This window comes from Equus quagga, chromosome 5 (genome assembly GCF_021613505.1).
Source record: "Equus quagga isolate Etosha38 chromosome 5, UCLA_HA_Equagga_1.0, whole genome shotgun sequence".
NCBI lineage: Eukaryota > Metazoa > Chordata > Mammalia > Perissodactyla > Equidae > Equus > Equus quagga.
Genome location: NC_060271.1, coordinates 40,780,595 through 40,808,245, shown reverse-complemented (window position 1 = coordinate 40,808,245; position 27,651 = coordinate 40,780,595). Strand labels below are relative to the sequence as shown.

Genomic DNA, 27,651 nt, shown 5'->3' with positions numbered 1-27,651 from the left:
CTTGCAGCGTTGCCCAGGCCCCATGGAGATGCCAGGGGTCCTTCACACAAATCCCGTGCTGTAGGATCCATCACTCAAGCTGAGGCCGAGATTCAGGGCACACACTCCAGCCCAGCTTTCCCCAGACTTCGCGGCTCCCTGGTTATTTTCCTGCCAGGTTTTCAAAAGAAGTGCAGGAGGAGGAGGGATGGGGGGAACCCCTGTGAATTCCTTGAGAACAAGAGAAGGCACACAAAGGAGGAGCAGAGAGGGAGGGAGACTCATGGGGTGAGATCAAGACGGGCTCACTGCCGCTGGGCGAGGAGGGGGAGCAGGCAAGGGGAGCCCACGTAAAGGTTCGAACCACAGCGGTGTGGGGCTCCGAGTGGAAGGAAAGAAGGGAAGCAGGGGGCAGTGACCCAGAAAGGGAAAAGGGGAGCAGCAGAGAAAGCAAGGGAAGGGGGCAAGGTGGAGGGCAGGGGTGCCGGGGCAGAGCCAGCGGGAGGCTCCTTCCCTGCCAAGGGCCCAGCTGGGACCCCCACCCTGTGAGGTCCGGCTCAGGCCCAGCTCTCCCCTCGGCAGTCACTTGTATACAGTAACCAAATTAATCTTGCTGTAGTCAAATTTATCATGTGAAGGGGGAAAATATATTTGAGATGATGTATAATTTACAAAGACCCTGCATTATTTAAAATAAATATTCTGGAGCAACCTCTGCGGAAGGCGTCCGAAACCATTACTCACCCCGAAAAGTGGAAATTGATGCTTTGCTCCCACTTTAGTCCCCCCTCCCCCACCCCTTTTTAAACAAACAAAAAATATATAAAATAAATAAATAAAATTAATAACTAAGAGCGAAAGAAGTTAAAGGGCTCTGGAAAAGCTTTTGGAGCCCTCCATCTGAAGGGAAAAAAAGGATGTCAGAGGCTGGAATATATTTCTTCAGCCAGTTCATTAAATTAATTTGTAAGCAGTGGCTCTGAAATTATATCCGATGAAAAATGGCCTCAAAATTTAAATGGTACAAACTCATCTTATTAGAGGCAAAACATTAAAAAACAAACACATCCCCCCCACCCCCCAGCACAGCTTTAATTTCTCTGGGTGGGGGAACAGGAGGCGTGTGATGGATGGTCCTTACCTTATTCATAAGCGAGGATAAAAGAGATGAATTTGCTGGGACTGCGTGGCCATTTGATTCATTACTGGAACACACAAACCGAGGGGCTTTAGCTCAGATGTACATGGGACTGAGCCCAGAGACTCACCCCTCCCAGCCCATCCCTGAGCTCTGGCCCACTTGCTACATCTGCCTGGGCAGGACGACCCCTTGCCCAGAGGGGTTGGTCCCTGGCCCTCGTCTGGTCTGGCTCTGAGGGTGCTGTACCCAGAGCCTCCTGCAGGGGGGCAGAGCTGGGAGGCCCCGGCCTCCCCTCACCTGGGCTCCTTCACAGTCAGGTCTAAACTGCGGTCCTGGGAGGCCTCCTGGGGACCTGGGGCGCCAGCGTTCTCACCGGGCTCCTGCTGCACGGGGACCGGGGGAAACCTGGCGGGGGTGGCCTGCTGCCCGTTTCCTACAGGGGAGGGGAGGGAAGATGGTGTTAGAGGGGCTGAAGGCTTCCTTTGGGCACAAACTGGAACCCCCTGAAGGGAGGCCAGTGGCCTGGGTGGGCTGAGACCCCAGGGGAGCCCTGGCTGCTGGTCAGCGATTCTCCCCACTGACATGATCGCTTGTGACGCTTACCCCTGTGTGGCAATTCTTCAAGTGATAATTATTGCAAAATTATGTCAAAGTTGTCCTGGCTCAGGGCCTCCTGGAGGAGAAGGGTGGGAGGCTCGGGAGGGGGCTGTGACAGGGGTGGGGGCCCTTCATTTTCTCCACCAACCGTCACAGTCAATTTGTGGGGCTGCCGCTTAGGCTTTTATTAAAGACTCTGTTAATGCTGAGGGAAAGTGGCAGATCTAGACTGGGAGCTGTGCCCCCTCCGCAGGTCCCTGTCCCACTGTTGCCGGGGCGACAGCCCTGCCTTCCACTGAGCATGCCTACGAGGGGCATCTGCTGTGTCAGGGCTATGGAAGCTGACAGCCAATCAGAGCGGTTCAAACTATGTGACCTCGCCAGTCAAGCTGTCCAGGGCAGGGATGCAACGCCTGCCTGGCCGGGCTGGGCTGGCTGGGGTCTGGGTGGGAGCTGGTGGGGTGTGGGCTGGAGCTGGGCGGGCAGAGGCTTTGGGAGTGGAGCAGAGCAGGGGCAAAAGAAGTTGCTGACAGGAACATGTCCACAGAGCCTTTCTCCACAATCCCCAAGTGACTGAAATATTAATCTGCCCCAAGGCACTGCAGCTGACAGAGAGCTGCTTCACAGACAGCAAGTGGCATTTTATTAAAAAATAAAGGAAAACGGCCCCCTCCTCTTCGCTTGACCTTTCTTTTGGGGGAAGGAGATTTTTCCAATGAAAAGAAAGTACTTGACAGTCTGGCCAATGGGGCCCATAGTGGCCCTGGAGGGAGCCCCGCCCCAACCCACAGGCACCTGGCCAGAGGCGCATGGCTATGGATAGCCCCACTGTCCCTCCCACTCTTGCAGTGGAAGGTGGGTCACTCCAAGCTGCCAGCTGATAGTGTCCCATTGGGGACATGATAGACCACGCTCCAGTAGCCCCCCAAAGTGACTTGCCCAGGGTCCCCAGGATAACAGGGCCCAGCCCGCCTTGCCAAGCACTAGCGGCCGCAGTGCTGGGAGGTCTGGGCAGAGCCCTGGGCGGGGCCGCAGGGACCCTCAGTCTTGGCTGGTCCCAAGACAGTCTTACAGGGGAGCAGGGTGTGCGGGCTCAGGAGTCAAACTGCCGAAGTCCAAGTCTCAACTTGGCCACCTCCTAGCTATGTGCCTGGGGACAGAATGTCAGCTCCACAAGGCGGGACTTTTGTCTGTCTTCTTCCCTGCCATGGCCCCAGCACCGGCTGGGTGCCTGGCTCTCAGCAAGCACCAGTGGCTGTGGAACAAATGAGTGATGGGAGCCAGGTCCCAGATCTGAGCCGAACTCTTCTCAAGGATTCGACTAATGCTAATTACCCAGGTGCGGGGGAAACAGAAGGGGAGGAGTGAGTTTAACAGAAAAGCCCAAAACGTGCCAGAGAAAAATAGCAGAAAAAACTTAAAAAGAGCAGAAATCTTGAGAGACAGGAGAACCACTCCCTACAGTGGCCAGAGGGAAGGCAGAGATGTGACCCTGCAGCTCCAGCCCATGCCGTCCAACGGGGCAGCCACAGGCCAGATGTGAAATCCAGTTCCTCGCTCATACTAGCTAGTTTCACACTCAGCAGCCACATGTGACTAGTAGCTACCATACAGGACAGTGCAGAATAGAACGCTTCTGTTGTCACAGAAAGTTCTACTGGACAGCAGTGATTGAGAGGGAAAGCCTGCGAGGGACGGCCTTGGACTTGAGGGGCTGGCCAGGCATGAATCTCCCTGAGTGTCCCCAAAGTTGGCCACCCCACCTCTGGGCTGGACTCCTGGCCTTTCCAAGGTCACCTGTAAGAAGCCCCAGGGGAAACGGGGTCTCTGGGACTGCTCCCATCAGGGCTGGACTTGTGATGTGGCAGGGTGAGGAGAGGGGGGGTAGCAGCTGCTCTGGGATGCACAGGTACCCTGTGAGGCTGGGATTGTTGCCCTCACTTCAGAGATGAAGAAACAGAAGCAAGAGCTGCCTGGGGTGGGCAGGCCAGAACGAGGGGTCACAAATAGGAAATAAACAGGATAGAGGCAGAGACCAGGCAAAGAGAGGTGGTTGGGTGGGGGGGGGGGGGGGACTTGGATGCAGGGAGTAAAAGGACACCTCTTCCAAATATCCCCGCTGTGCTCTGCAACCTGAGGCCAGGGAGCTCCCGGGTCCATGAGTGCTGGCTTCCTGCGCAGGGCCCAGCCTGCTCACCTGCATCAAAGGTGGCAGAAGGCTTGAGGGCGGCTGCGGCTAGCCTGGCCATCATGGGCGAGATGAGGCCCTTGCTCGCAGAGATCCTCTCCATGATGGAGGCTGGGGGCACCGGGACAGAGGCAGCAGCTGCTGGGGCCGAGTCACCAGCTCCCGAGGCAGCCAGAGCGGGCATGTCAGGGGTTGCCGAGGCTGCTGCCCCAGATGACATAGCCCCCATGAGGCTGGGGGTGCCCACAGACAGGGAGGCGCTCCCTCGGCCTGGAAGGATGGGGAAGTAGGGTGCAGCGCTGGGCAGGCCTGAGTTGGAGAGGGCCAGCGCCAGGGGGATGGAGCCGGGCAGGCCCTGGGACAGGAGCCCGGAGATTTTGCTGTTGGGAGGTTTGGTGGCACTGGGCACAGCCTCGGCGGTGGCGGTGGCGGTGGCCGCAGCCAGGGAGGCGGAGGACTGCTGGCTGGTGGGGGAGGCGCTCAGGCTGGAGTTCTTGCTGCTCAGGGCAGAGAAGTCGACCAGGTCATCATTGCTCGACTCCTCGTGCTCTGTGTCCTTGGTGCCCAGCAGCGAGGGTGGCAGCCCCAGCACGCCCGAGGAGCGGATGTGGCGCCGCTCGTGCTTGCGCTTGTGCGAGGTCATCTGGCTGGTGGAGGTGAAGGTGAAGCCGCAGCCGGCACGGATGCAGTGGAAGTGGTTGGTGGCCTTGCTGTACACGCAGCCCTCGTACTTGCACTCCTCGTACTTGTAGAACTTCTTGAAGCCGTCCTTGGCGTAGGCGTCGTCCTTGATGTGGTAGCTCTTGTGCTTCTCAATGTCACACTTGTTCTTGAAGGTGAATGTGCAGCCGGGGCGCCTGGACGGGACATTGGGAGCCTGTCATGGGGCCTCGTGGGGCCGGGAGGAGGCCCTGCCCTGCTCCCACCGTGGCCCTGGGAGGGAGGTGCCTCCTGATGGAAGACCAAGCTGGACACTAGGGCGGGGCCTCTGAGCAGCCCTCCACTCCCCCTCCTGCTCCCTTGAGGAGGCAGGCCCTGAGCCATCCCACAGGCCTGGCTCCCTGCCTTCTGTCCCTCCTCCAGGCCAGGGAGCCTCCCTGGCAGGCCCCCGCTCACCTGCAGTGGAAGTGCGTGGTCTTCTGCCCGTAGAACTGGCAGTCAGCTGTGCCGCAGTCCTCGGTGGCACGGAACCGCTGGAAGCCGTCGTTGATGAGCTGCGTGTTCTTCTTGTGGAAGTTCTCATGGGTCATCACGTCTGACGTGCTCGTGTACACCTTGTTACAGCCCACCTGTAGACCAGAATAGTGGTCAGGGGAACTGAGGCCAGGTACCCCTGGGCCGAGATCAGAACAGCGTCTGCTGGGAGAAGCTGTGGCTGCAGGGTCTCAGACCACTGACCTCCCTTCTTAGGGAGCTTCAGCACCTGTGATATTCCCTGGGGGAACTGAGAAGGTTAACATGGGAATGGCAGTAGAAAACCACTAACGAACCCTCAGGCCCCCAGGGCCTGGCCCTGCCTATGCTGAGGGTAGGGTTGTCTTCAGGACCTTGGACCCTTGCTGGCACAGATGTGGGAGCCTGTCCTGAGGAGGTGGATTTGGGGTCCCAATCTGTGGCCCTACCTCTAAAGCCTCCAGGGGTGGGCAAGGCTAGACCCTGTGGCCTGGCAGTCACCTTTAGCCCAAAGACTCATTTAGTGGACGGTTCTTGGCACAGGGCCCTCCCCACCCCAGCCCAGCTGGGCCAAGGCAGGCAATGTTGCCATATTGAGTAAAAACCAGTGGAATCTGAACACTCTTGAAGGCTGTGCCGTGCCAGTGTCTGCACCATCTCAGAGCCCAGAGAGTGAGCCCCCCTCTCCTCCTGGCCCAGGTTGTTTCACAGAGGCCATAACAACCCCCTGACAAATACCGGGGGAGGCGCAGCGGCTGCTATTTGCAACCCAAAGTCGCTCCCCCTGGCCCTGACACCTTGAAAAAGCCCAGACTCTGCGTGGCATTAAAACAAAGAATTAAACAAAAACCTCCTCAGGAACCATTTGCAATGCTGCTCTTGGTGTTAAAGCCTGAAAAATGTCGTTCTGTATAAACAGCTCACTGAATTTCACCCACACCAAGTATGGCCATGAGGAAGGCCCCGCCCTGGCCCACCAGACGCTGCCCAAGCCTCAGCCCCCAGGACTCTCCGCTCGCCTGCCATCCCTGTTCTGGGACCCTGGGATGGTAGAAAGGGAGGTTCCTTGTCAACAAGGGCCCCTGCCCCAAGGGCAGCCCTGCCTCTAGGAGCGGGGTGGGCTGGGGGTGGGGGACCCGAGGAAGGCGTGGCAGTGGCGGGGCAGGCACCTGCATGCAGTGGTAGTGGGTGCTCTTCCCATTGAGGTGGCAGCCGTGGTAGTAGACGCTGCAGTCGTCCAGTGGGCTGAAGCGCATGAAGCCGTGCTGCAGGGAGTTGTCACGCTTCTTGTGCATGTTGTAGTGCCGGATCACATCCTGCTTACTCGTGAACCTCTGCCGGGAGAGTGTGGGTTGGCAGAGCCTGGACCTCCCCATATGCCAAGAGTGCTGGCCCCAGGGCCCTAAGGTCTTCCTATACATAACCCTGTTTGGGGTCAAGGTAGCCCAGACTGCCCCAAGACTAGTACACTGGACCTTGAGAGAACAATTCCAAAGGTTCCAGAACCATAAGCCCTTCCCTGACTTCCCCCCGAGCTCCCAAGAGTCATGCCCAGGAGCAGAGAAGATGAATCAGGCCAGGCCTTTAAGGTAGGGACTCTGATGAGTGACAACTCATTCTGCCCAGTGCCACCTATGGGCTATGCCAGGCTGGGCTCCCTGGCAAGGCAGAAGGAGCAGCCCCTGTGAAGACTGCCCGCACTCTCATCTTATTCACTAGCTCTCACCAGTAGGTGGCTCTGAGCGCACGCGACAATCTTTCTGAACCTCAATGTTATCATCTATAAAATGGGGCAGAAGTACCAACCTCCCAGGCCACTGGGAAGAGTCAATTAGACAAGGCACCTAGACTGCATGGCACAGTCCTGGGGGCATGGTAGACTCTCAGTGAATGGGGGCTCGGTTTATTATCCTTGGGATGCAGGTGGCCCAGATCCTATTAGATGCCTTGTGGGCAGGAATCTGGGAACGTGGATAGGCTGGTAGTTTTTCTGAGGTCTCTGCCTGCCAGAGGTAAGTTGAGGTGGCCTGAGCAGAAGTGAGCACCCTGTCCCACTTCTGAGAGGCTTCTCAGCTGCTGTGCCGGCAGCCAGGAGCAGGGCAGCAGCCTGTGGGGCCGTACCTGGTAGTTGCACTCAGGGTCGAGGCAGTGGTAGTGCTCGCGGTACTGGTAGGCGCAGTGGATGTGGCCACAGTGCTGACTGCCCGAGAACCTACAGAGAGGAGGGGTGGGCTCAGGCCTCTCTGGGTGCTGGTCCCAGGGAGGACTCTTCCAGGGCCCTCAGCCTGAGCAGTCTGTGCCCATGCCTCAGAGAAGTGCTTCTGAGGTCTCGGGTCCCTGCGCCCTGTGTGGGGATGTGGAGGGGCAGAGGTAGTCTGCTGGGGTGAAGCGGTAAAGGCCTGAGAAGGTCAGGGCAAGCAATTGGGCCTATTAAGAACCCCTGACCCACAGAGCTGCAGACCCACTCCATCTGCCCTGGGAGTCCCTCCGTCCAGGGAGTAAGTGCCAGGTGAGGCACAGAAGGCTGGCACCAATGTGGGGAGGAAGAAGCTTGGGCAAGCCAAAAGTCAGAGCAGAGACAGGGAAAGAAACACGGGATGGGATGGGACGAGATGGCAAAGGCAGGTGCCCCCACGATGGCCCAACTGCCTTTTCTGCAGGTGCTGCCTGTCTGTCTGTCCCTGACCCAGTGCTGGGCCAGGTGTTGGGGACCCTGGCTGGGCCAGCCCAGGGCTCTGTTGCTGAGAGGTGTTAAAAGGCTCTCTCTGTCCTGGGCTTTCCTGACACTTGAAACAGTCCAGAGTTATGAATTTTTAAAGCACAGCATCTGTTTGGCTTCCTGTGGCAGGGAGCACACTCTCCAGCCAACTCCACAGCCAGGAGCCCGTGCTGCCTGGCCACTGCCCACCTCCCAGAAAACCCCGTGCCTTCTCCAGGCTCCGACGCTGCTGGGATGTGGTTCTCACAGGCTCAGTGACGGCCACCCTGGGGAGGTGGGGGAGAGCACACTATGACGACCGTGGAGAAGGTGGCAGGCTCAGCCCACCCTGCCAAGGACGGCTTGAGATTCAGAAGGGAGTGAGAAAAAACCCCTCTTGTAAGGGGAAGAGCCACTTGCAAATAAACGTTTAAGCTGAAGCTGCCAAAAGGGCCATCTGCTGAGGCACTAATAATAATGATAATAATAATAATAAAGAGCAGAGCAGAGCTGAAAAGACAGAGAGAGACAGGGGAGGGAGAGACGGAAAGGGATGGGAAGAACCTAGAAGATCAGCAGAAAGACAGATGCCAGGGCACGGCCCCTGCCATGTGCTGCTCCACCAGGCGCTGGCAGCAAGGGGCCTGATTTGGGGGAATCCGTTGAGATGCAAGCTCTTTACCCGCTGATCCCGCTGCCTTAAGGATGTAAAGGGGCAGGTGTGGAGTCAGGTGGTGAGGGGCACACTGAGGCCACATCAGGGAGGACAGCTACTCTTCTCATCCCAACATGCCACCGTGGCCTGCACCCCGCCCAGGGCTCTGTGTGAGCTGGGGAGTGGGGCTCTGCCATCAGGCCCCCTTGGGTACCCCGGCCCTACTTAGGGCACAGCTGCTTGAGGGCATGCGGCCTGAACCACAACAAGGGGGTGCTCAGAGAGAGGCAGAGGGTAGTCTCTTGGGGGATTTTAGGGGCATGAATGCGTGGGGGTGGGGAGGCAGCAGGCACCTAGTCATGAGCGGTCAGATGCACACATGTCCCACAGTCCCCAGGCAATGCTGGCACAACCCCACCCTCCCTGCCACCTTCTCTCTATGGCAGTCTCCTCCCCAGGGGCCTACCTGGCAATATACTTCTGGTAAATGTTTACATCTTCGGTGACAGCTGGTTTATCTGTGGGCAATCCATTCCTGGCGAGAGATACACAGGGCACAGCCGATTAGCGGACAGGGGGTGGCCTCATGCCCCAGGAGTGTCTAGGGGGCAGCTCCCTGCCCTGAGCCCTTCCCTCCCTCCTCTGCAGTGCTCTGAGGCACTCAGGTGGGACTGAGAAAGTCCTTTGGCAGAAGCCTGGCACTGGTGCAATGGGCCCAGCTCTGGCAAGGGTAGGGCCATCTCAAGCTGGCAGGGCTGGAGGCCTCCTCCGTGGGCACAGGCTTGGCCTAGAGTCCAACTGGATAGGAAGTCCTGGAAGCTAGGGCCTGGCCCCCCTCATACACCAGGAACCAGGAGGCTGCTGGCTGGGGAGGGGCACCAGGTACCACTGGGGAAGACCCCAAGGTAAGGGGCAAGAGCAACACCACGCAAGTGTGGCTGGTGGTTGGAAGAGTCTCCCCTGAGTGCCAGAGGCTGGCTCCCTAGACCTGCTCCAAGGTTTCTGGCCTCACCTCCAGGGGAAAGGGCGGTGGGGAAGGGATCCATCCATAGCTCATTTCACCACTGCCTGGGAGTTCGCACTGTGTGGGCCTACCCCCAGCCCAGCCTCCTACTTTCTCTTGCTGCCTACCCCATGGCTCAGGCTCTGAACCTGGAAGCCATAGCCACCAGCTTGGATCCCAAAAACCCCAACCAAGAGTAGGGCTTCCCAGCCAACCACAAGCCTACATTTGGCCCTCGTGGTAGCAAGCAGGGAAAGCCTGTCACAGGCAAATGGGGGTTACAGTAGTGTTGTGGTATGCATGTTAGCAGATGAGCACACACACAGAAGCACCCAGTGGGTGAGAGAGGATGTGTGCGCACAGCAAGATATGCAGTGTGTGAGTCCATGAACTGCGTATGAGTGATTATGTAGGCAGAGAAGTAAGTGTGTGTGTGCATGTGTGGAAGCATGTGCACGAGAATCTGAGCGTGCATGGGCCTGGGTGCACAGTGGATGTGCATGAGGTGTGAGTGTATGTGTCCACGAGCATGAGCTTCAAAGGCAGGGAAGTGAGCCTGGCAGCTACTCCAGTCCCAGGTTCAGGGCTGGCAGGGGGTGGGGTGTGTCTTACTTGACACTGGAGACGGTCCCCGTGGTGATGGAGTCTGTTTTGGAGAAAGTCGACTTCAGGTACTCGGGAGTGTTGAAGGGCAGGGAGGCAGTTGGCTCAGGGCCTGGCCCGGGGGCGCTGGGAGCACTGGGCACGCTGGTGAGGGGTGCAGGAGCCAGGCTGGGGGTGGGCGGAACCTTGGCAGGGCCCGGCTTCTGGATGGCCCGGACATCGTACTTGGAGGGGCGCCCCACCTTGCCTGTCTTGAAGGCGATGGCCCCGCCCATGTCAGGGCTGCCCTCCCCAGGTTTGAAGAGGTGCAGGTACTTGACATTCTCCAGGTCATACTTGGATGGCTTCTTGTAAGTGCTCCCGTTCTGGGGACGCAGGTTCTCGCCTGTCTTCAGTTTCTGGATGAAGAAGTCATACTTAGAGGCACGGGCCACCAGGCCCTGCATGGGGACGCTGCTGTGTGATGGCAGGGGCAGGATGGTGGCCTTGGTCTCCAGGTGTGTTGTGCTGCTGGGCAGCCGCAGGCCAGGCAGGGGACCCACCACCTCCTTGCCTGCCCGCTCCTCGGCTTTGGTGCCATGGGCCGGCCAGGAGAGTTGCTCGCCGGCCTTGAGCTTGCGGATGTATTCCTCGTACTTGGAGAAACGCGCCCGCTTGCTGAGGGCGTCCTCAGAGGTGGGCAGCATGGAGGAGGTGGCCACCTCAGGTGTGGAGCCTGCATGCAGCTTCTCAAAGCTGATCTTCCTAGCCAGCTCATCCCTCGTGTTCTGGTCATCGTAGCCAAACATACCAAGGAACTCGGTCATGGTGGAGGCCGCGTAGTCTCGCAGCGAGGAGGCCTCTCCTATGGCAGGAAGGAGAGGGGCAGTCAGCTCTGGTAGGGAGCAGGGTAGCCAAGGGACAGGAGCCGCCCCCTCCCCCTGGGAGCCCCCGCCCATAGAGGGAGGGGGCCACTGTGGGGAGGGGGCGGAGTGGGACATGATCTATGGACATTTGGCTCACTTGTTAGGTTTTACGACTCTTAAATTAATTTGTTTTAAAAAAAAGTAATTAATACTGGGGTAAAATAAAACGAGTTCATCAATGCCAGGAAAATCAATTTCCTAAATGTTCTGGCCGATGGCTTTTCAGTACATTAAACAAAGTTTCATAAATGTCTCCACTCTCTCGCCTTGGCCTAATATGAAAGAGAAGTCATATTACTGGAAGTAAGGCCAGATCCCAACCTGCCTCCCAGGGGTGGAGTGAGAACAGGGGGCTGAGGACAGGTCGGGATGTGGGCCGGTGCCTGGGCCATCAGGAGGGACCCCAGGGGCTGAGGGAGCCACTGGCTAAGCCCACTTTGAGGACCCTCCCTGACTCCCACAGATGGACACATAGGCCCCTTATCCCTGGGAGGGTGAGGGGCTTGCCCCAAGTTCCCCAGGACCTGTCCTCTTAGCCCCCTGCCAGCCTCCCAGGTGGCTGATGGTCCCAAACAACAAGCTGAGAGACCCTGCCAATGTGTGTGTTCAGACTCACTTAGGGGCCCCCACTCCTGCCAAGCTTTACATTGTGGAGCATCCCTCAAACCTCCCCTGTCATCCTCCAGTCACTAGTACTCACATACAAGGGTGGGACACCCTGAGGAGAGTCATGGCCAGAAAGGGTGGCCCTGCCGGCCTAGGGCAGTGGGCTGAGTGCAACCCATCTAAGGGCCCATCTGTGTCTACTCCTGGGAACACTGAGAACCCTGGAACCTCTCCACAGGGACATGTGCACACACACTCACACTCAAGCTGACATCCCTAGTGACCTTCCCAACTCTACAGATACACACGCGTACACAAACCACCCAAAACTATACCCAGCTCCCCAAGATGAGTCTCAGGATAGCAGAAGGCAGGATGGTCCCATTCTGCCGGGGAGGTTTTCCCTGGAGACACACCTCCTTCCACACACGACTTCCTACCCCAGCAGCCATGTGACTCCTGAGAGCACATGAGCATACTCATTCCTGTGCAGAACACTTGAGAAACACATACTGTGTGCTACACCTTGAATCAAGCATGGGTACACACAAGAGGGAAACCCACATGGGCACCAGGGGACATGCATGTTCTCTCTACTTGAGTCTGAGCTGGCATACCTGGGCACACTGGGAGCAGCAGGACCCTGGCCTGAGAGTCTTGACAGCACAGCCAGGGCAAGGGATAGTTGAAGAAGGGTTGGAGGCCCAGGACCCCATCAGGGCAGCAGATGGGGGGGCTCTTCTCCCAACCCCCACCCCAACCTGCCATGTCTGGGATTCTCAGACCACACCTGGAGGTGGTCTGATAGAGCAGGGCTGGGCTTGGGCACAAAAGAAAACCTAACAGGATATGGAAAGAGAGGCTCTGAGCTCCTGGGAGAGAGGGAGGAAAGCAGTCCTGAGGGGCGTGGGACCCCACTAGGTGAGGAGAGGACAGTCATAGTCACGGGCAGCACCTGGCACCCAAGGTGGTAGAGTGACTCAAGGAGCCCACAGACAGCTATTCCCCTGGGGCAGGGTGGCTGATGGGCCGCTGTCCTGACCTCAAGCTATGAGTGGTTGGGGGCCCAGTCTGGAAGGAGTGGGCTCTGGCTGCTAGATTCAGTGGCTCAGGGACCAGGGAAAAGGGCTAAAAATAGCTGGAGGCAGCTGAGCCCTCGCTATATATGGCAGAGAAACAGAAGGCTTTGACGGGCAGGCGGCTTAGAGCAGGGAGGGGGCCAGGCAGGGGTCCCAGGGGCAGCCCAGAAGCCGGCATTCCCGAGCCCCAGGGCCCAGAGAAGGTGACCTGGGGGCCAAGTCCATGGTGGGTAGCTAGGGCTTCAGCTGTATCTCTCCAGTGCCCAGAGCTGAGCAGGCCACCCCAGGTGTCAGACTGCAGTCCCACCAGGCCTCAAACCAGAGGGGAGAGGCCTAGGGCCATGAGGCCACTGGCAGTTGCAGCCCTGCCTCCTGCCATGCCAGCTCTCCATTCCCCTGGGAAAGAGGAAGCAGGAGTGGAGGGCAGAGCTGGGCATGGGAGGGGCTGGGGCACTGAAGGGACAGCGGCCCTTGTCCCTGTCCCTCCCCTCTCCTCAGGCCCAGCGCAATCACCTTGTGTCTGGGAACGGCAAGGGCTTTTCCTATCAGAGGAAACTGAAGGTCACACTTTTCCTCATTGATCTTGCAATGTTTGTTAATTACTCTGTCACTGATGTGGCGAAGGATAATTAAACAGCTCTGTTTATATCTTATATGCATAATTATGTGGCTGCGCAGGGCTCTCCATGCAGGGAGGAGATGCACCCCTCGCTGCAGGGGGAAAGGGATAGGGGAGCAGGCAAGGGAGGCTCGGGACCAGGCACAGGCCTGGGAAGGGGGCTGGGGAGCTGCAGAAAAGACCCCAGACTCCTGCTTTCAGTCCTAGTAGTGACCCTCTCCCACCTGAAACTCCAGGCCCTCCCTCTCCAGAGCAGGAGCAGCTCAGGGCTGCTCTGAGTCATAAGGAGAAGGAGACACCAGAAAAGCCAGGCCTTAGCCATCTCGTGGGAAAGAGGTCATCCAGAGGACAGCGTCCGGGGCAGGTGAGTGTGGTGGGATATGCGGGCCAGGCTGGGCCATCCTTGTGGCCCTGTGCTTTGACCCCAAGAAGTCCTGCCTAAGAGAGCAAGCATCCCTGGGAAGAAGGAGGAAGGGGTGCTGAGATGGTGGGAGGGTAGTGGAACAGGCCTGTCCTAGAGCTTCTTGGAGGAACCTCCCCGAGAAACAGCCTTTGCAGACAACGAGCTTGTGGAGTCCACGATGCTAACCATTGCTTTCCACACACACGTCCAGGGGCAGAGTCCACCAGCAGGCTCCTCCCTATGCAGGTGTGTGTAGACAGTCATCCACCTACACTGTCCGACTCTTGCTGCCTGAAGACCCACTGTGTGTTCAGCAGCCTCTCAGGCCCTGCTCACACACTTGGGCAGCTGCCTTCTCAGGCCCTTCCCTTCTCACCCCTGAGCCCCTTCCCCACCCCTGCCCAACCAGTCTCTCCCATTCTAGTTATTACCTTAGTCCCAGCCCACCCCTCCTCAGGGGTTCTCCTAAGATCTGAATGAAATGCCAATATCTGGAGCAAGAGTGAGGGAAGCGGGCGTGTTCTGGGGACATACCACTCCTTTCCCACTGAGCCTCTCCACAGGGTTGTGTCACCCACCTGAAGCCTGCTTGGCACTGGGGCCACTGTCATCCTTGGAGGCTGCTCCGTCTGAGTCCTTCTCCACTACGACACTGCCGTCCTTGGAGGGCTCTTCACTGGGGTCTTCCTCATCGCTGCAGCCCTGGGGCTGCACCATGTAGACGCCCTCAGGCGGCAGCTCCAGGCCCTCTCGGGCAATCCGCCCCAACACAGACGTGGGTGCCGGCTCCTCACTGTACTCCCCGTTGACCCACTTCTCGATCACCGCCCGCCTCTTGTCTTCCTCGCTTCGGGGGGCCCGGGTCCCCCCCAGCTCGGGGCCACTGCGCTCTTTGTCCCGGGGCCGAAGTGGGCTGCCCTCAGTGTGGGGGCCAGTCTCCGCTCCCTTCTCCACCACAACCTGACGGCTCAGCTTGGCGCAGATGGCATTGAGCTTCAGGCCACCTTTGCGCTTGGCCGCCATCGAGGGCTTGCCTGCGGGCGGGTCGGTGCACCGGGAGCCTTCAGCTGCAGGGATGGAGAGAGAGGTCAGAGGCGTGCATGCCAGGCATGGCCACCCGCCTCAACAGCCAGGGTGGAGGCTCTGCCCCCACATCCTCCAAGCCAAAGGTCTTCCCAATCATGGTTCCATCACACTGCTCTGAGACTGCCTGGCACATGTTCGTGCCCCCTACTAGACTGTGAGCTCCAGGAGGCTAAGCTCGCCCATCACTCTATCCTCAGAGCTGGGTACCAAACTGGGCACATACTAGGTCATTCAAGAAATATTTTGTAAATGAACAATGAATGAATGAACGAATACTCTTCAAACACAAGGGGCAGTCTCCTTCCAAGCAACTGGTTCCTGGAAGTATTTCCTACACTTGTTTGGCTCCAGATACCTCCCCTGAGAGGCAGGCCAGCGGTACCCCAGTGTAAAGCAGGCGGTGTGCCCTCTGACACACAAGGACACTGAAGCATGCAGGCTGAGGAGCTGGTTGCGGACCAAAGCTGGCAAGTGCCAGTGGCCTGACTCCACTTGTGAGCATCCACCCCACCACAGTCCACCAGGGAGGAGACAGCCAAGAGCCAGGGAGCAGCCCATGCCAATCTCTTGCTTTACTGTCCTGCAGCAGTGGGGTGGCACCCTTCTCCACCTGAGCAACTCATCCCTGGCAGCTCCTCCACCAGGCCTGCTCCTGGGGCCCCACCTGACTCCAACCTCTGTTCGCTGGAGAGCCCCGAGATCTCCTCCTTTTCCCCAGCCACTCAGGGCCCCCCAAAGGTCTCTATTTGTCCTTGTCAGGGTCCTCCCCAACCCTTTCACAGACCCTCTCTTGGCTCCTCTGGCCATTTCCTATTTCTTGCCCTTTACCCCCAAGCCTCAAATAGGCCATCCCAGAGCAGAGCTCCTCGCAGTCCCTCTGAGGGCGACTTGTCTCTGTATAAGGACCTCACTTTGCCTCCTCTGCCTCGGCCAGCACCTGCAGCTTTGGAAGGCCTGGCCAGTCCTGGGAAGCCCACTTTGCAGCCCTGAGAAGCCGTAGCTGGAATGGGTTGGGATTCCTCAGAAGCTGCAGTTGCAGTGCCTAATCCCTGAACATGACAGCCCAACGCAAACAGACGGAAACTCTGAGTGCTAGCCACCTCCCTCATGGCTGCTGAGTAGGGCAGGGTCCTGGGGGACAAATGGCAAGGCCACTCACCATACAGGCTCAGAGCTACCACAAAGACCAATAAGGGTAGACACACATACACATGTTTATTCGTATATCTGTCCATCCATCCATCCATCTAATGATCTCTTACTGTCTGCCAGACCCTGTGGTAGAGCCAGGGACCAGGTGGTGGCCACGGCAGACACAGTCTCAGCTCACACTCACTTTGTGCACAAGGAACCCCATCGAAGCCTCGGCTCCCTCAGGTGTCTCTCAACAGCGGAGTGTACATGTCTTAAATCTCTACACGGGTCAGAAGGCTAAGTGAGGGCAGGGGCTCTGCTCCCAGGTCCATGGTCAGAAGGGGCTTCACGATAATGGATCAGTACCCTAAAAACCCCCACACCTGGAAGTCCACTGAGAGGCACACTCAGACAGGAGTGGCCACACCTGTGCCTGCCCAGGGACCTCATCCCACAAGTAGACTTGACTTGTACATGTGGATGGTTGTCCCCTGATACAGACAATGCCCCAGCAGCCCCACATCCTTGCCTTGAAGCCAGCTGCTGGTGTGTATAGCCTCACTTGGCCCAGAGGGGTCCAGTGATCCCAGACTACTGCCAGAGAAGGGTCTGCTTGGCTCACTCCAGTCTTCCCAGTCCTGCGGCCCTGGCTTTGCCAGGGCCCATTTGTGCCCAAGACTGATGCCCATTCTACCCACATTTGTCCACATCTCCAAGTCTGTGCTGCTCACACCCACAAGTCTCCAAGCACTGACATGGGTTCCTTCTCAAAGCTTAGCGATGGGGCCTTAATCACACCATCCCACCCAAACTCCAGGCAAGCCACCAGGCTCCGTGACACCAGGTTTCCTCCAGCAGGCCTATGGGGAATACACCTCACCTGGCCCCCTTTGTCCCGTGCCCTGGTGGGGAAGGGAAGGGTGGGAGTCGAGGAGCCTGCTCTATTTTTACCAGGAGGTAAGCAGCCAAGTGTGTATGGCAGACGGCAAATGAATCTATAAATATTTATCCCAAGGAAGAGGGAAGCAGAAGCTCCCAGGGCTGCACTTGCTGCTGGTGACACCCCCCTCCCTGGGCCCCCACCCATCCTGGAGCCTCCTGGCACTTGGGCCCACCCAACCCAGCCCACGGTCTCCTGATCTCGGCTGTGTGCCTGGCTCAGTCCCTTTTGGGCCCCCACCAGCTGTGATGCAGCTGTGCACCCAGGGCCCACCCCCAGTCCGCAAGCCCCTTCGCTCCGCCTACGTCCCCTACACCTGCCCTCCAGCTGCGGCTCTGCCCCAGCCCACCTGCCTTCCAGATGTTGCCCTCCCTCTGACTCTACTGCTGGTCCCAAGGGTGGAGAGCGAGAAGGCGTGTGGCCTGGGATGCAGGGCAGGAGGCAGAGGCAGGCCTTACTCATAAGTGTGAACACGTGCAAAGCTGGGGCCGTGGGTAGGGGGGTGTGTAAGAGCTGAGGTTCAAGTTGCCTGCCTGTGTGCTTTCTGGCCCACCCCGTGGGGCCTTTCTCCCCTCACCCTCCATCAGGGCCTTAGGACCTGCAGACTACCCCCCTCACGGTCTGACCCCAGGCTCCTGTCCATGTAAACATTCCCCTGACTTTCTTCCCTAAAATATAAACGCCGTAGCCAGGCCTCAATGGGAGGAAGCCATCCGTCCCCGGCCCTGTCACTGCCCCTTTCATCTCCTTCCCGCCACCAGCCTGCCCGCTGCTCTATTTACACTGGACACTTCCTCTGGGAACAATACTGCCCAGGAGGCAGGCTTGGGCTGGAGAGTGGGAAGGCAAGGGGACTCCTGTACTGCTTACGCAGGGATGGGCCCCAGAGAGGAGGCGAGGAGTGGGGCAGCTGCGGTGGGCCTGACCAGGCCTGGGGAAAGGAGTAGGGCTGGTACCTGCACGCAGGCAGGGAGGCCAGGGCCTCTCCCAGCCTCTAGCCTCTGGCCCAGTGGCTCTGGACCGGCTGGGGCGAGCCCTGGGAGGTGGCACAGCACTGCGGTATGGCCTGGCTTCTGGGGTCAGACAGTTGTGAGCTCATGGTCTGGCTCTGCCCCTTGTTAACTCGAAGCCCTGGGCAGCTTTCTCCCTATGAAAGGGCTGCAGGACTGTAAGGTGAGAGGGTGCCTGTCTGTGCCAAGCACAGGGCCTGGCAAGCACAGACGTGGGAAAAGGCAGCTGAGCCCTAGAAGGGGACAAACAGGAAGTGTGCTGCCATTCTGGGCACGAGATCCTAAGTCCAGGAAACCTCACCTGGCCCAGAAGAGGTAGGGGGGAAGGGAGAGGCTGGAGGGCTGAGCTGGGGGCAGACTGCCCGCTCAGCAACAAATGGACCCTCCCTGGCTCCCTCCCTGGTTCCTGGGTCGGAACCTTCTCTCTCAGGGCTCCAAACTCAAACAACCCCTGTAGCAGGCAGCTCTCATCCCAGAGCTGAGCAGATCTTGCTCAGGGTAGAGAAAAGGTGGGGCAAGAACTGGACTGTCCATATATCTTTTCAGGCACTATCTTATGATGCCTCATAATGACCCAGTGAAGCAGGTACTGTCATCATCCCATTTGATAGAGGAGGAAACTGATCCTGGAGCCATGAAGACGCTCCAGAGCCTGAGCTCATGAAGGCTGGGGCTCAGCAAGGGGCCGGAGCCACCATGATGTCCCTGGTAAGGCTCCTGGGTGGGTTCTGGGAAGTCCCAGGCCTCCCTGCGAGGGCTCCTTTCCACCCCTGCCCATCTCCTCCTCACCCTCACTCCCGGTTCCCCTAACACAGAGCCCCCTAAAGTGTTAACTGTGATGGGTAAAATGGTGCAGCAGATTGCTACAATAAATAATTTACTGATATTTATAAATATTCAAATCAGCCAGCTTCAGAAATCGAATGAAGGGAGGGCCTCAGGAGAAGGGGCCCGTTATGGCAGGAATCTCATCACTGCCTCCAAAGGCTGGGGAAGGCCAGGGCTCCTGCCAGTTCTGGGGGAGAAGGGGGGCTCCTAGCTGCACCTGGGCCCCTCGCCCCTGATCTCTGAGGACTGAGTGGTAGGGGGTGGCTGGAATGGCTCCATGTCCTCGCCTGATCAGGGCCAGGCCCTCCCCTGCCTGGGGCAGCCTGGGCTCAAGGGGACCAGAGGCTCCAGTGCCTACCGCACAAGGCCAGTGTCTCAGAGTTGCTTGTCCTGCCTTGGGGGGTGGGGGGGCAGTTCCCGGGGGCTGGGCAGGCCTGGCAGCCCCTCCCCATCCATGAGTAATGTGTTTCAGGGCCGGGCAGCCTGTCAGCTACCAGGCTCCGCGTGCTTTATGGGCTCTGCCTGGTGGCTCTGAACTCCCTGGTAGGAAATAAAGTTCTCCCTGCGCGTCCCTTCTAAACATTTCACTCAGTGGAAACGGTGTTTAAGAAAAATGAGGACATATTTCTTCCTAAGGATGCAGTGTCCCCTTTGGGCGGCCTAATGCCCGTTGTATATCAGGAGGTGGCGAGGCAGGGGCTAGGCACCCGTCCCCTGAGGTGGGGGTGGTCCGGGGCCAGCCTGCATGTCTGCTGCCAAGCAGCTCGGGGGCCATGGGCACCACTGGGCCACTCTGGTGGCTGCCCTGGCCCACAGTGCCTAGAGCAGTACAGCGGCTAGCACCCTTTGAGCACCTCCCGTGCCAGGGACAGAGCTGGGCACTTCACAGCATCACCTCAATGATCTTCCAACATCCCCATGCGGTGACTGTCCTGTCCCTGTTTCCAGATAAGGAAGCAAAGCCTGGCAAGGTTGGTAACTGCTCACAGATACCAGTGTCAGTGCTGGAGCCGGACTATCCCTGTGCTCCGATGTCCAAGGCCATGGTCTGAGTCTCCACATATCTCCCACAGCCTCCCAAGCAGGGTTGCAGCAATGTCAGAGCCTCCACTGAGCTACCCCTAAGAACTTGAACTTGACAGGCCATGAGCTCCAGTGTTGGGGTGCTGTGCCTGTGTTCATTTGTTGAATGGATGCTGTGCCTGTGTTCATTCAACAAATACTCCATGAGCACCTTCTACAGGCTAGGCCCTGGGCTAAATCTGAGGATACGACATGAGCAAGACAGACTGTCCTGGTTCCTGCCATCACGGACTGTTCAATTTAGATGAGGGGGCAGATGTTCAAGTCATGACAAGTGTATTCACCGTGGTGAAAAGTCTAAGTGCCACAGGAGCGGTGAGTCTGGGAAGCAAGGAAGGGTTCCCCAAGACATCTGTTCCTGTCCCTGCTCCCCACAAGCTCCCTCTCAGCTCCATCATCCCTCCCACCTCTCTCCTCCTGCCACCACACAGCCCATCTCCAGCTTAACAGTTCCCTCCCCTATCTCCTCCAGCTGTGACCCCTCCCCAGCCAGGACCTATCCCCTAGGAGAAGGGTGTCCTTCCCTCTTGGGCCCAATCCCACCTCCAGCTCAGAACAGAAGGGCTGCTGAGCTTTTTGGGTGGGAGGAGTGGCCACTGCTCCCCCAGGGCTCTCAGCCAGGTCCCCTGGTCCCCAACAGCCCCAAGCCAGGAAGTGAGGGGCCCAACCACTGGGCCATACTTACCTCCCTTTGTTTATTTATTTATTATGGTTTTTTAGTCCAGTTAAAAGGTTTACTATCCAGACGCGTCTAAGTGGCCTCACTTAGCGTAAGTAACTCTATAAATCAGGGGAACTGTTAGCATCCACCGTACAGGCTGGCCATCAATCTCCCCCAGGTCACAGCCAAACAGGAAGGGGAGAAAAAAAGAGTTACCACCCAGGGGAGATTTAAAACACACATGGCGCACACAGATCACGCGCGCACACACACTCGGGCGTCTCTGTATTTGTACAATCATATCACATTCACACGTGCACACGCAGAGCGGCCTGGAAACTGGCAAAGCTGCGTGTGGTCACAATAACAGAGCATGAACACAGTTCCCGCCGCCCAATGGAGAGACAGAGCCTGCAGGAGGGGAGCCTCCAGAGGGCCCTCCACCGTGGGCTCTCAGTGCCAAGCTGCCCTGCCAGGCAAGTGGCTCTGGAGGGCTATAGAGGGGCTCTGCTTGGTCTCTCCCCTCTCTGTGGCTACCTCCTCCTCGACACCAAACCCAAAGAGATGAAGCTTCCCCTTTTTGTGCCTGAGGTAAGCACTCGGCAGGGAGGTGGAACCCAAGGAGAGGGGCTGGGAGGCTGTCAGCTGCAGGCCACTGAGATGGGGCGTGCTGTTGTCCCCACGTCTTCGTCCACTGTGTCTAAGGCTGGGCACACCCAAGACATAGCACAGGACTCAAGAAGGGCAACACTGTCCAAAGGAGTGACCAGATGCCAGGCAGAGACCTGGAGGGTGCCTTTCCCCAGCGGCCTCGGGAATGCCCTTCCTTTTCACTCGAGTAGGTGAGGCTCAACATGCACAGAGCTGGGACACAGACTCCCATCCCATCCCCAGAGAGGCCCCAGACCCAGAAGGCCCCCCTAGAAACTGAAGTAGGGGAGGCCACTCCTGAGCACCCCTTGGCCTCTCCTGACATCCTCTGCAGGTCCCCAAGGCAAGGTAGCCCGAGGGTGGAAGACCCGCCCGGGCCCACCTTCTCTCCCACCTCACCCCAGAGGCCTCCTTGGCTCACCCGCCCGCCTGCCCGCTGCATCTCCCTGTGAACTCTATTTCTCTTTCCTCTCTGAAAACAACTGAGCTGTAAATACTGTTTAACCTTCTCCCCCCCTCCCCCTACCCCCTCCCCTCCACACTATAAAAACACAAATATGCCATAACTCAGCCGGCCTGGCCGCCCAGCCTCCAACATGCCCCGCACCCGGGCCTCTCAGGAAGGTCATTACAAACGACTTTCCGATTCACTGCTCCTGAAATAATTTTGTGTATTAAAACCTGAATCTGCACTTTCTGGGGCCGAAAGCCTCGCTTAATTATGGCGGGTGTCCTTGGGACGGACAGTGATCCTTCACTCGCCAGCCCGCGCTCCAGCCCTCCGCCCGCCAGCCCGCCCCCCTCCCTGGGCCCAATCTGTTTTCAAAGTGTGTCTGTCCTTTATTAAATTGTTTTCTTTTCCACATTATCAGTTGCCATGGAGACCTCATCTCTCGGATTATTTGAATTTCATTATATCTATTGATTTGGGAGCATTTCATCTTTTTTATTGTTTTTCTGTCAATTTTCAAAACGAATAACCATCTAATTTGCGTCAGTGCTGATTATGTTTGTCCCTCAATAGAGGTCGGCAGCTGCGCTGGGGAAACAAATCAATGAAAAACCATCATAAAACTCCCCACTCCAGTCTCCAGGATGTGTGGGTGACATTCCACGCCTGCAAGAGACACACTCATCAGCTCCAAGTTCGGCTACGGTGGCGGCAGCTCCGCTCCACGTCCGCCTCCTCTGGCCTTAATATTTAATTTCGCGATTTGGGGCATTATTAGTGGTGTTTTTATTAGTCGTGTGCATGTGAGTGTTTGGTGGTGGGCTGGCTGTTTCGTTAATTTGTGGGTGAGGCAGGGAAACCCCGGAGGAGGGCAGGGCGGACGGTGCTGGGGGTGCAGTGGGAAGTGAAGAAAAGTGGGGAGCCCTGAGGAGGGGACAGCTGGGAACGGAAGGACCACGATGGGGCTGGAGAAGGGGTGACGCAGAAGGGGGACCAAGTGACGGGGAGGAAAAGAGGGAATTCAAACTGCTTACTTTGTTGGTTTTTTTTAAATAATTTATGCAATTTTAAGCATTTATGTATAAATTTTTTAATAAGCCACCCTGGAGCAGGATGGCCATTAACATCCCAACGTCCTTCTGTCCAATGGGCTGGCGGAGAGGATCAATTTCTGAGAGTACTTTCCCTTTTTTATGACATGATAAAATGCTTTTAAAGCAACTTACACAAATATGGAAATTTTTTTTTTTCTTTTTTCCCCGTCCCCTCTCCCTTCCCCTAACAGCCTCTTACCCACCAGGGAGGGGGGTGTGTGCACACACACATACACTTGTGCTCACGCTCTCTCTCCTGCTGGGGAGGGGGGCTGCGGGGGGCTGGCAGGGAGACAGCCCCAGTTCTAACTGGAACTGGCCGCCTGTCCTTCTAACAAGGGCATAAACTTTCATTACCCATGCACGCAGTCAAAGACAATTTAGGGAAACGCGCTGCTCAGAAAAGGAAAACCTCAGCGATTCGTGGCCCACGCCACCACCATCTGGGGGGTTCTCACCTCCAGTGAGAGGGAGCCCGGGCCCTGAACCTCTGGCCCTGCCCAGCAGGAGGAGGGGCTCTCGTGGGAGGCAGCCCGCAGAGGGAGAGGAAAGCCCAGGCAGAGGGCAAGGGTCCACCTTGGCTGGACGGGAGCACCCTGGCCTCGGGCAGGGGCCTAGCCCCCTTGGTCATGTCTCCCACACATCCCTTCACTAACGCCACCAGGCATGGGCCCTTGAGGGTAAGCACGGGGCTCTTCGTCTCTCACATCCAGTGCTGGCATGGAGCAGAAGCTTGGCTCTGTGGATGGATGGACAGACAGAGGGACCGAATAAAGACAAAGCAGGAAACCTGGCCCAGAAGTCCCGGGGTCCCTGCAGGAAACCCACAGGTGCTGAGGCAAGTGTTCCCTCCAGGTGTTACCTTCTCTGGAGGTGGGTCTGGGGCAGGAGTGCCTCTGAGAGTAGAGGTTGAGGCATGGGAGCAAGAGGCGGCAGCCCGGCCCCCATCACCCCTACCTTGAACCCGAGCCCCTAACTTCCTGAGATGGAGCCAGGCCTTGTGAGGAAGAAGGCAAGTGGCCCACGCTCAGACTTGGGGATGACCCTTACTTCCAGTGTCCCTTTCACCTCGCAGCTCCTCCTCCTGATGGGGAGCGGGAGGAGGGACCCTCAGGGTGAGTCTTGCCCAAGGGCTGAGGGGGAGGATCCTGGTTCCCAGTGTGAGGGCTGGAGCCCTTCCCCGCCCTGCCACTGAGGGACAGTGTCCAGCACTCCGAGACCACACTCTGGCACCTGGACTTTGGCAGCTTCCAAATAAGACAAACTGACATTAGAAACTTGGCCCCTCTCTTAAAAGCTTGCCACTTTAAGCAAGTTACGTTCTTAGACGACAGTGTCCTCACCTGAAACATGGTGTTGCTAAAGGGATGACGTGAGTCATACGTCTGGCACAGAGTGGCACAGCGCATGGTGACAGCCCTTGTACTGGATGGTGTCTGTGGGCAGGGTCCCCACTTCGGGACCGGGAAGGGCTGCTTCCTCCCCAATATGCGGGCTGGTGCAGTTAGGGCCGAGAGTCCAGCCTCACATGGCCCTGCCTGCCTTTGCACAGCGATCTGGGAACTCTTGGCATCCTCCTGCTTCTCCCATCCCCTGAAAGCCCAGCTTTCTCCTTGGGCCCTCACCTGCCTAGGCCACCCAGACCTGACGGCTCTCCTACCTTGGAGCCCCTGAGCCTCCCTCTGGGGGAGCCTGACCGTGGACATCCCAGGAAGGGCCCCACAGTGTCCTGGACTCTTGGCGGCAGCAGCAAGGGAGGACCCTGGTAAGGTCAGGCCACCCCCAGCCCTCAGTGGGGATGCAAGTGGAGCAGGGCTGCGCCCACCCTCCTCCTCTTCTGTGCTCAGATCCCCCCCCACCTTAACTGTCATTAAAATAACAAGTTTCTGTTACAATCTAAACATTCCCACATCGCATAAAGGGTTATATTACACCCGAGTCACTCCCGGGCCCGTGTTTGCACAGAAAAGCTCACGGCAGGTCCCCCCTCCTGACGAAGTGACTTATTAAAGTTTAAACAGTAATTAACAGAACAATAAAAATAAAGGGATGTTTGGGGAGTCATAGCGCACACAGGGTTTTTGGCAGTGCCAGCAGTTTTTCAGTGCCCTGCGCTGGCAGCAAAATGTGACTGTGAAGCCAGGGGGACGGAGGACAGGGCGAGGGTTGGGCCAGGGAGACTTCAGGCCTAAAGGGTGAGAAACCAGGGCCAGACTGGAGGGAGGGGATGAGGGGTCTGGGAGGCCCATTCTGGGTCTGTGCAGGGCCACTAGCCCCACTGGGATCTAGGGTAGCAGGGTATACTTGGTGCCAGCAGGAGAGAAGGTCTGACGCTGGCAGGAAATCCGCCGAGCGGGGTTGCAGAGGCTTTGCGATGCCAGAGCCCAGCTTGGCCCCAGGCACTTCCGGGAGCCCAGTGCCTTGGTCATATCCAGCCAACTGCGGGATGGACCTGGCTAGGGGAGGCATCGGGTACCCCAGCACCATGGGCATCACCCAGACCCTGCAGGTAATGATTCTTGGGGCTGGACCCCAGCCACTCTGGGCTTCTCTCCTAGTGGGCAGGTACCTCTCCCCTGCTCCTGTGGCCAGGGCAGTGCAGTGCACACCCCTGACAATTCTCCTGAAGACAGTGGCCCCTACTAAGCATGAGTAAGGACTTGGGGGAAAGGCTTTCCTCTCTGCCCTCTGGGAGGGTGAGACCAGCCAGCCCAATTCATGCTGGGCCCCACCTAAGGGGAAAAAGCACAGGCTAGCTAGGCCAGGGTGGGCCCCCACTGGTGGGGTCCTCATTCACAAAGGTTCACAGGGAGCCAGGCCTGGGGGCTGGTCTAAGGCCAGGGTACTGTGGGGACAGGCAGGGACAGGCCAGTCATCCTTCAGCCTCTCCTGTTCTCCCTGCACAAGTTCTACCTAGAGGCTCAGACACCTGGCTGTGGGGGACGGCAAAGAGCTAGGGAGGAACCTTGGAGAGAGGAATGATGACGCCAGCACACTTAGTGCTTTTTCCTCAAAGCCTTGGGGGCCAGGAAAGAAGGGACAGCACGAACCTTTAGTGGCCACAAGCATATGTGTTATCTCATGCCAGCCTGGTGATGGGCACCAAGGTACTGCTGGGCTGGCCCCGGACTTACCAACCCCCCAAGTTGCCCTCTCACTTCCCTCTCCCAGACCTGGGCCCCAGCTGTCATAGGCTATGTTAGGGAGGATGCTCTCCCAGGGCTCTCCTCTGACCTTACAATCTCAGAGCCCATGGCCAGTCTTGCTGCCCTCACCTGCCCACTGCCCATGCCTGTCCTTCCTTTCCAAGGAGAGCCACTGAAGACTCAAAGTTCTTTCCTTATCACATAGGATGAGTTCCTAAAAGTGGTTTTTCAGTATAGCATCCCCAACTCAGGTTTTTCTCATGAGGGCAAAGCAAAGTGTTGACTCAGGGACACTACGAGGACCACGAGAGTGCCTCCACCCTCCGCTTGGTCTTCTCCATCTCCCTCTGTGCCTCAGTGCCCCAACCTGCCCGGGCCTGCCTGGGGATCCCAGTTCTACCACAGCCTCTCTCTACCTTGGCGCCTGCCATCAGCAGCCTGGACCAGCATCAACCAGAAACCAGCCCCTGGCCCAGCGCAAGCAGCCCTGCCGGGTCCCTGGCACAGGCTCTAGGCTGGTTCCTCCACATCACAGCTGCAGGGGCTGACATGAGCAGCTGCAAGCCACACATGGAGGTGAGACGCTGGCCTGGGGCCAGAGACTCTCTCTAACCCTGAGTCTCCTGGGATGTGGTTCCTGGGCAGCTGGTGGGCACAAAGGGCAGGGACTGTGGCTCTGGCTGGGGCCCCATGGTGCCTGGCTATGCCACCACCTTTCATCAAGGCCCCTGCAGGCACAGTCAGCAAGGGGAGTGCAGAGCCCCAAGGACCACAGTGCCGCCTGGGCTCTGGGCACGGAGAACTTTGCCCTGAAGACATGGATAAGAGCCAGTAGCTTTCTTCCTCCTCTTTCCTGGGCAGAGCTCTTTGGGGCTCCACGCCCGCCCCAAGATGAGTGACTCATGGTGAGGGGAGAGTGGAGGGCTGAAACAGACAGAGCTCTAGAAGGGGGCAGGTGATGCTTCCCAAGCCCCCAACTGCTCTGCTCAGCAGCCAGGCTGGAAGGAAGGACAGGAGCTCAAACCCCCTCACTGCTGGAGGAGGCCGAGTGACTCACCCAGCACCAAAGCTGAGGGTGGGGGTGGGGGACAGGGAAGGCGCACTCTGGGTTAGGAGAGGGACCAGCAGAAGGCACCCAAGAAGGACAGGTGGGGGCAGAGGCCTTCAGACAGGTACACTCAGGTGGGCAAACTGGGAGCAGACTGCTTATCCTAACCTGCTCTTTCTAGAATCCCCAACTTTCTCCCATGTCCCAGGGGCATGACAAGGAACTCTGATTGGACAAGGAGCTCTCGAGGGTGGCAGCTTTCAGGGTAGAGGCTGTCCTAGATTTGCATGGAACTTTAGCACTGGAAGGGGTCTGAGACCCAAGAGGTTGAGAGACTTGTTGAAAGCCCAGGTCACTCACTTGTCGGGATCAGACAAATCCAGAGACCCAATTCCCAATCCAGGCCCTCTCATGATGAGCAAATCAAATTGCTACACAGTTGTGTTTTAAAGGGGAACTTTCTGCAGCCCTTGGAAACTGCTCCAGGGCCCATCAGCCCCAGACACCACAAGCGCTCCCTGCTGGAGAGGCTTCAAGCCCCACACTGGCCCACCTAGGCAAGGACGCTAAACGGCTCTCAACTAGCACCTCTAGGGTGCAGGGCCTGGAATTCAGGCTCCTCAACTCTCCAAAGGAAGCACAAGCGGAGTCCAGCTCTCTGCAGCCTGCCTTACTCCTTGGAAATGGGTAGGACATGTCGGTGGGTAGCTATGTAACAGAGACAGTTTCCTGGGCACATGGAGGGAGCTCGAGTTTCGGAGAGAGGGGTCTTCCTCTTGCAAGGACTGAGACCCCCAGAACTAGTGAGTTATGCTATGAAGGGGAAACAGGGCCAGTACCATTCTGGGATTAGAGGAAGGGCCTAGGACA

The 27,651-nt window shown here is 57.9% G+C and overlaps 1 protein-coding gene across 7 annotated transcripts in view; it reads right to left on the bottom strand.

Moving 5' to 3' along the window:
• CASZ1 (castor zinc finger 1) overlaps positions 1-27,651 on the bottom strand; it is a 150,792-nt gene that overhangs the window by 12,971 nt on the left and 110,170 nt on the right. For 5 of the 7 annotated variants that reach the window (XM_046662346.1, XM_046662345.1, XM_046662347.1 and 2 more), the window contains 9 exons: positions 14,228-14,716; positions 10,047-10,881; positions 8,898-8,966; positions 7,200-7,290; positions 6,248-6,412; positions 5,022-5,194; positions 3,819-4,762; positions 1,418-1,553; positions 1,121-1,184 (listed from right to left, as the gene is read on the bottom strand). In XM_046662346.1, coding sequence (XP_046518302.1) covers positions 1,121-1,184; positions 1,418-1,553; positions 3,819-4,762; positions 5,022-5,194; positions 6,248-6,412; positions 7,200-7,290; positions 8,898-8,966; positions 10,047-10,881; positions 14,228-14,716 — 2,966 coding nt within the window. The remainder of the gene's footprint in view (positions 1-1,120; positions 1,185-1,417; positions 1,554-3,818; positions 4,763-5,021; positions 5,195-6,247; positions 6,413-7,199; positions 7,291-8,897; positions 8,967-10,046; positions 10,882-14,227; positions 14,717-27,651) is intronic. The other 2 variants (XM_046662348.1, XM_046662350.1) reach the window with 1 other exon arrangement.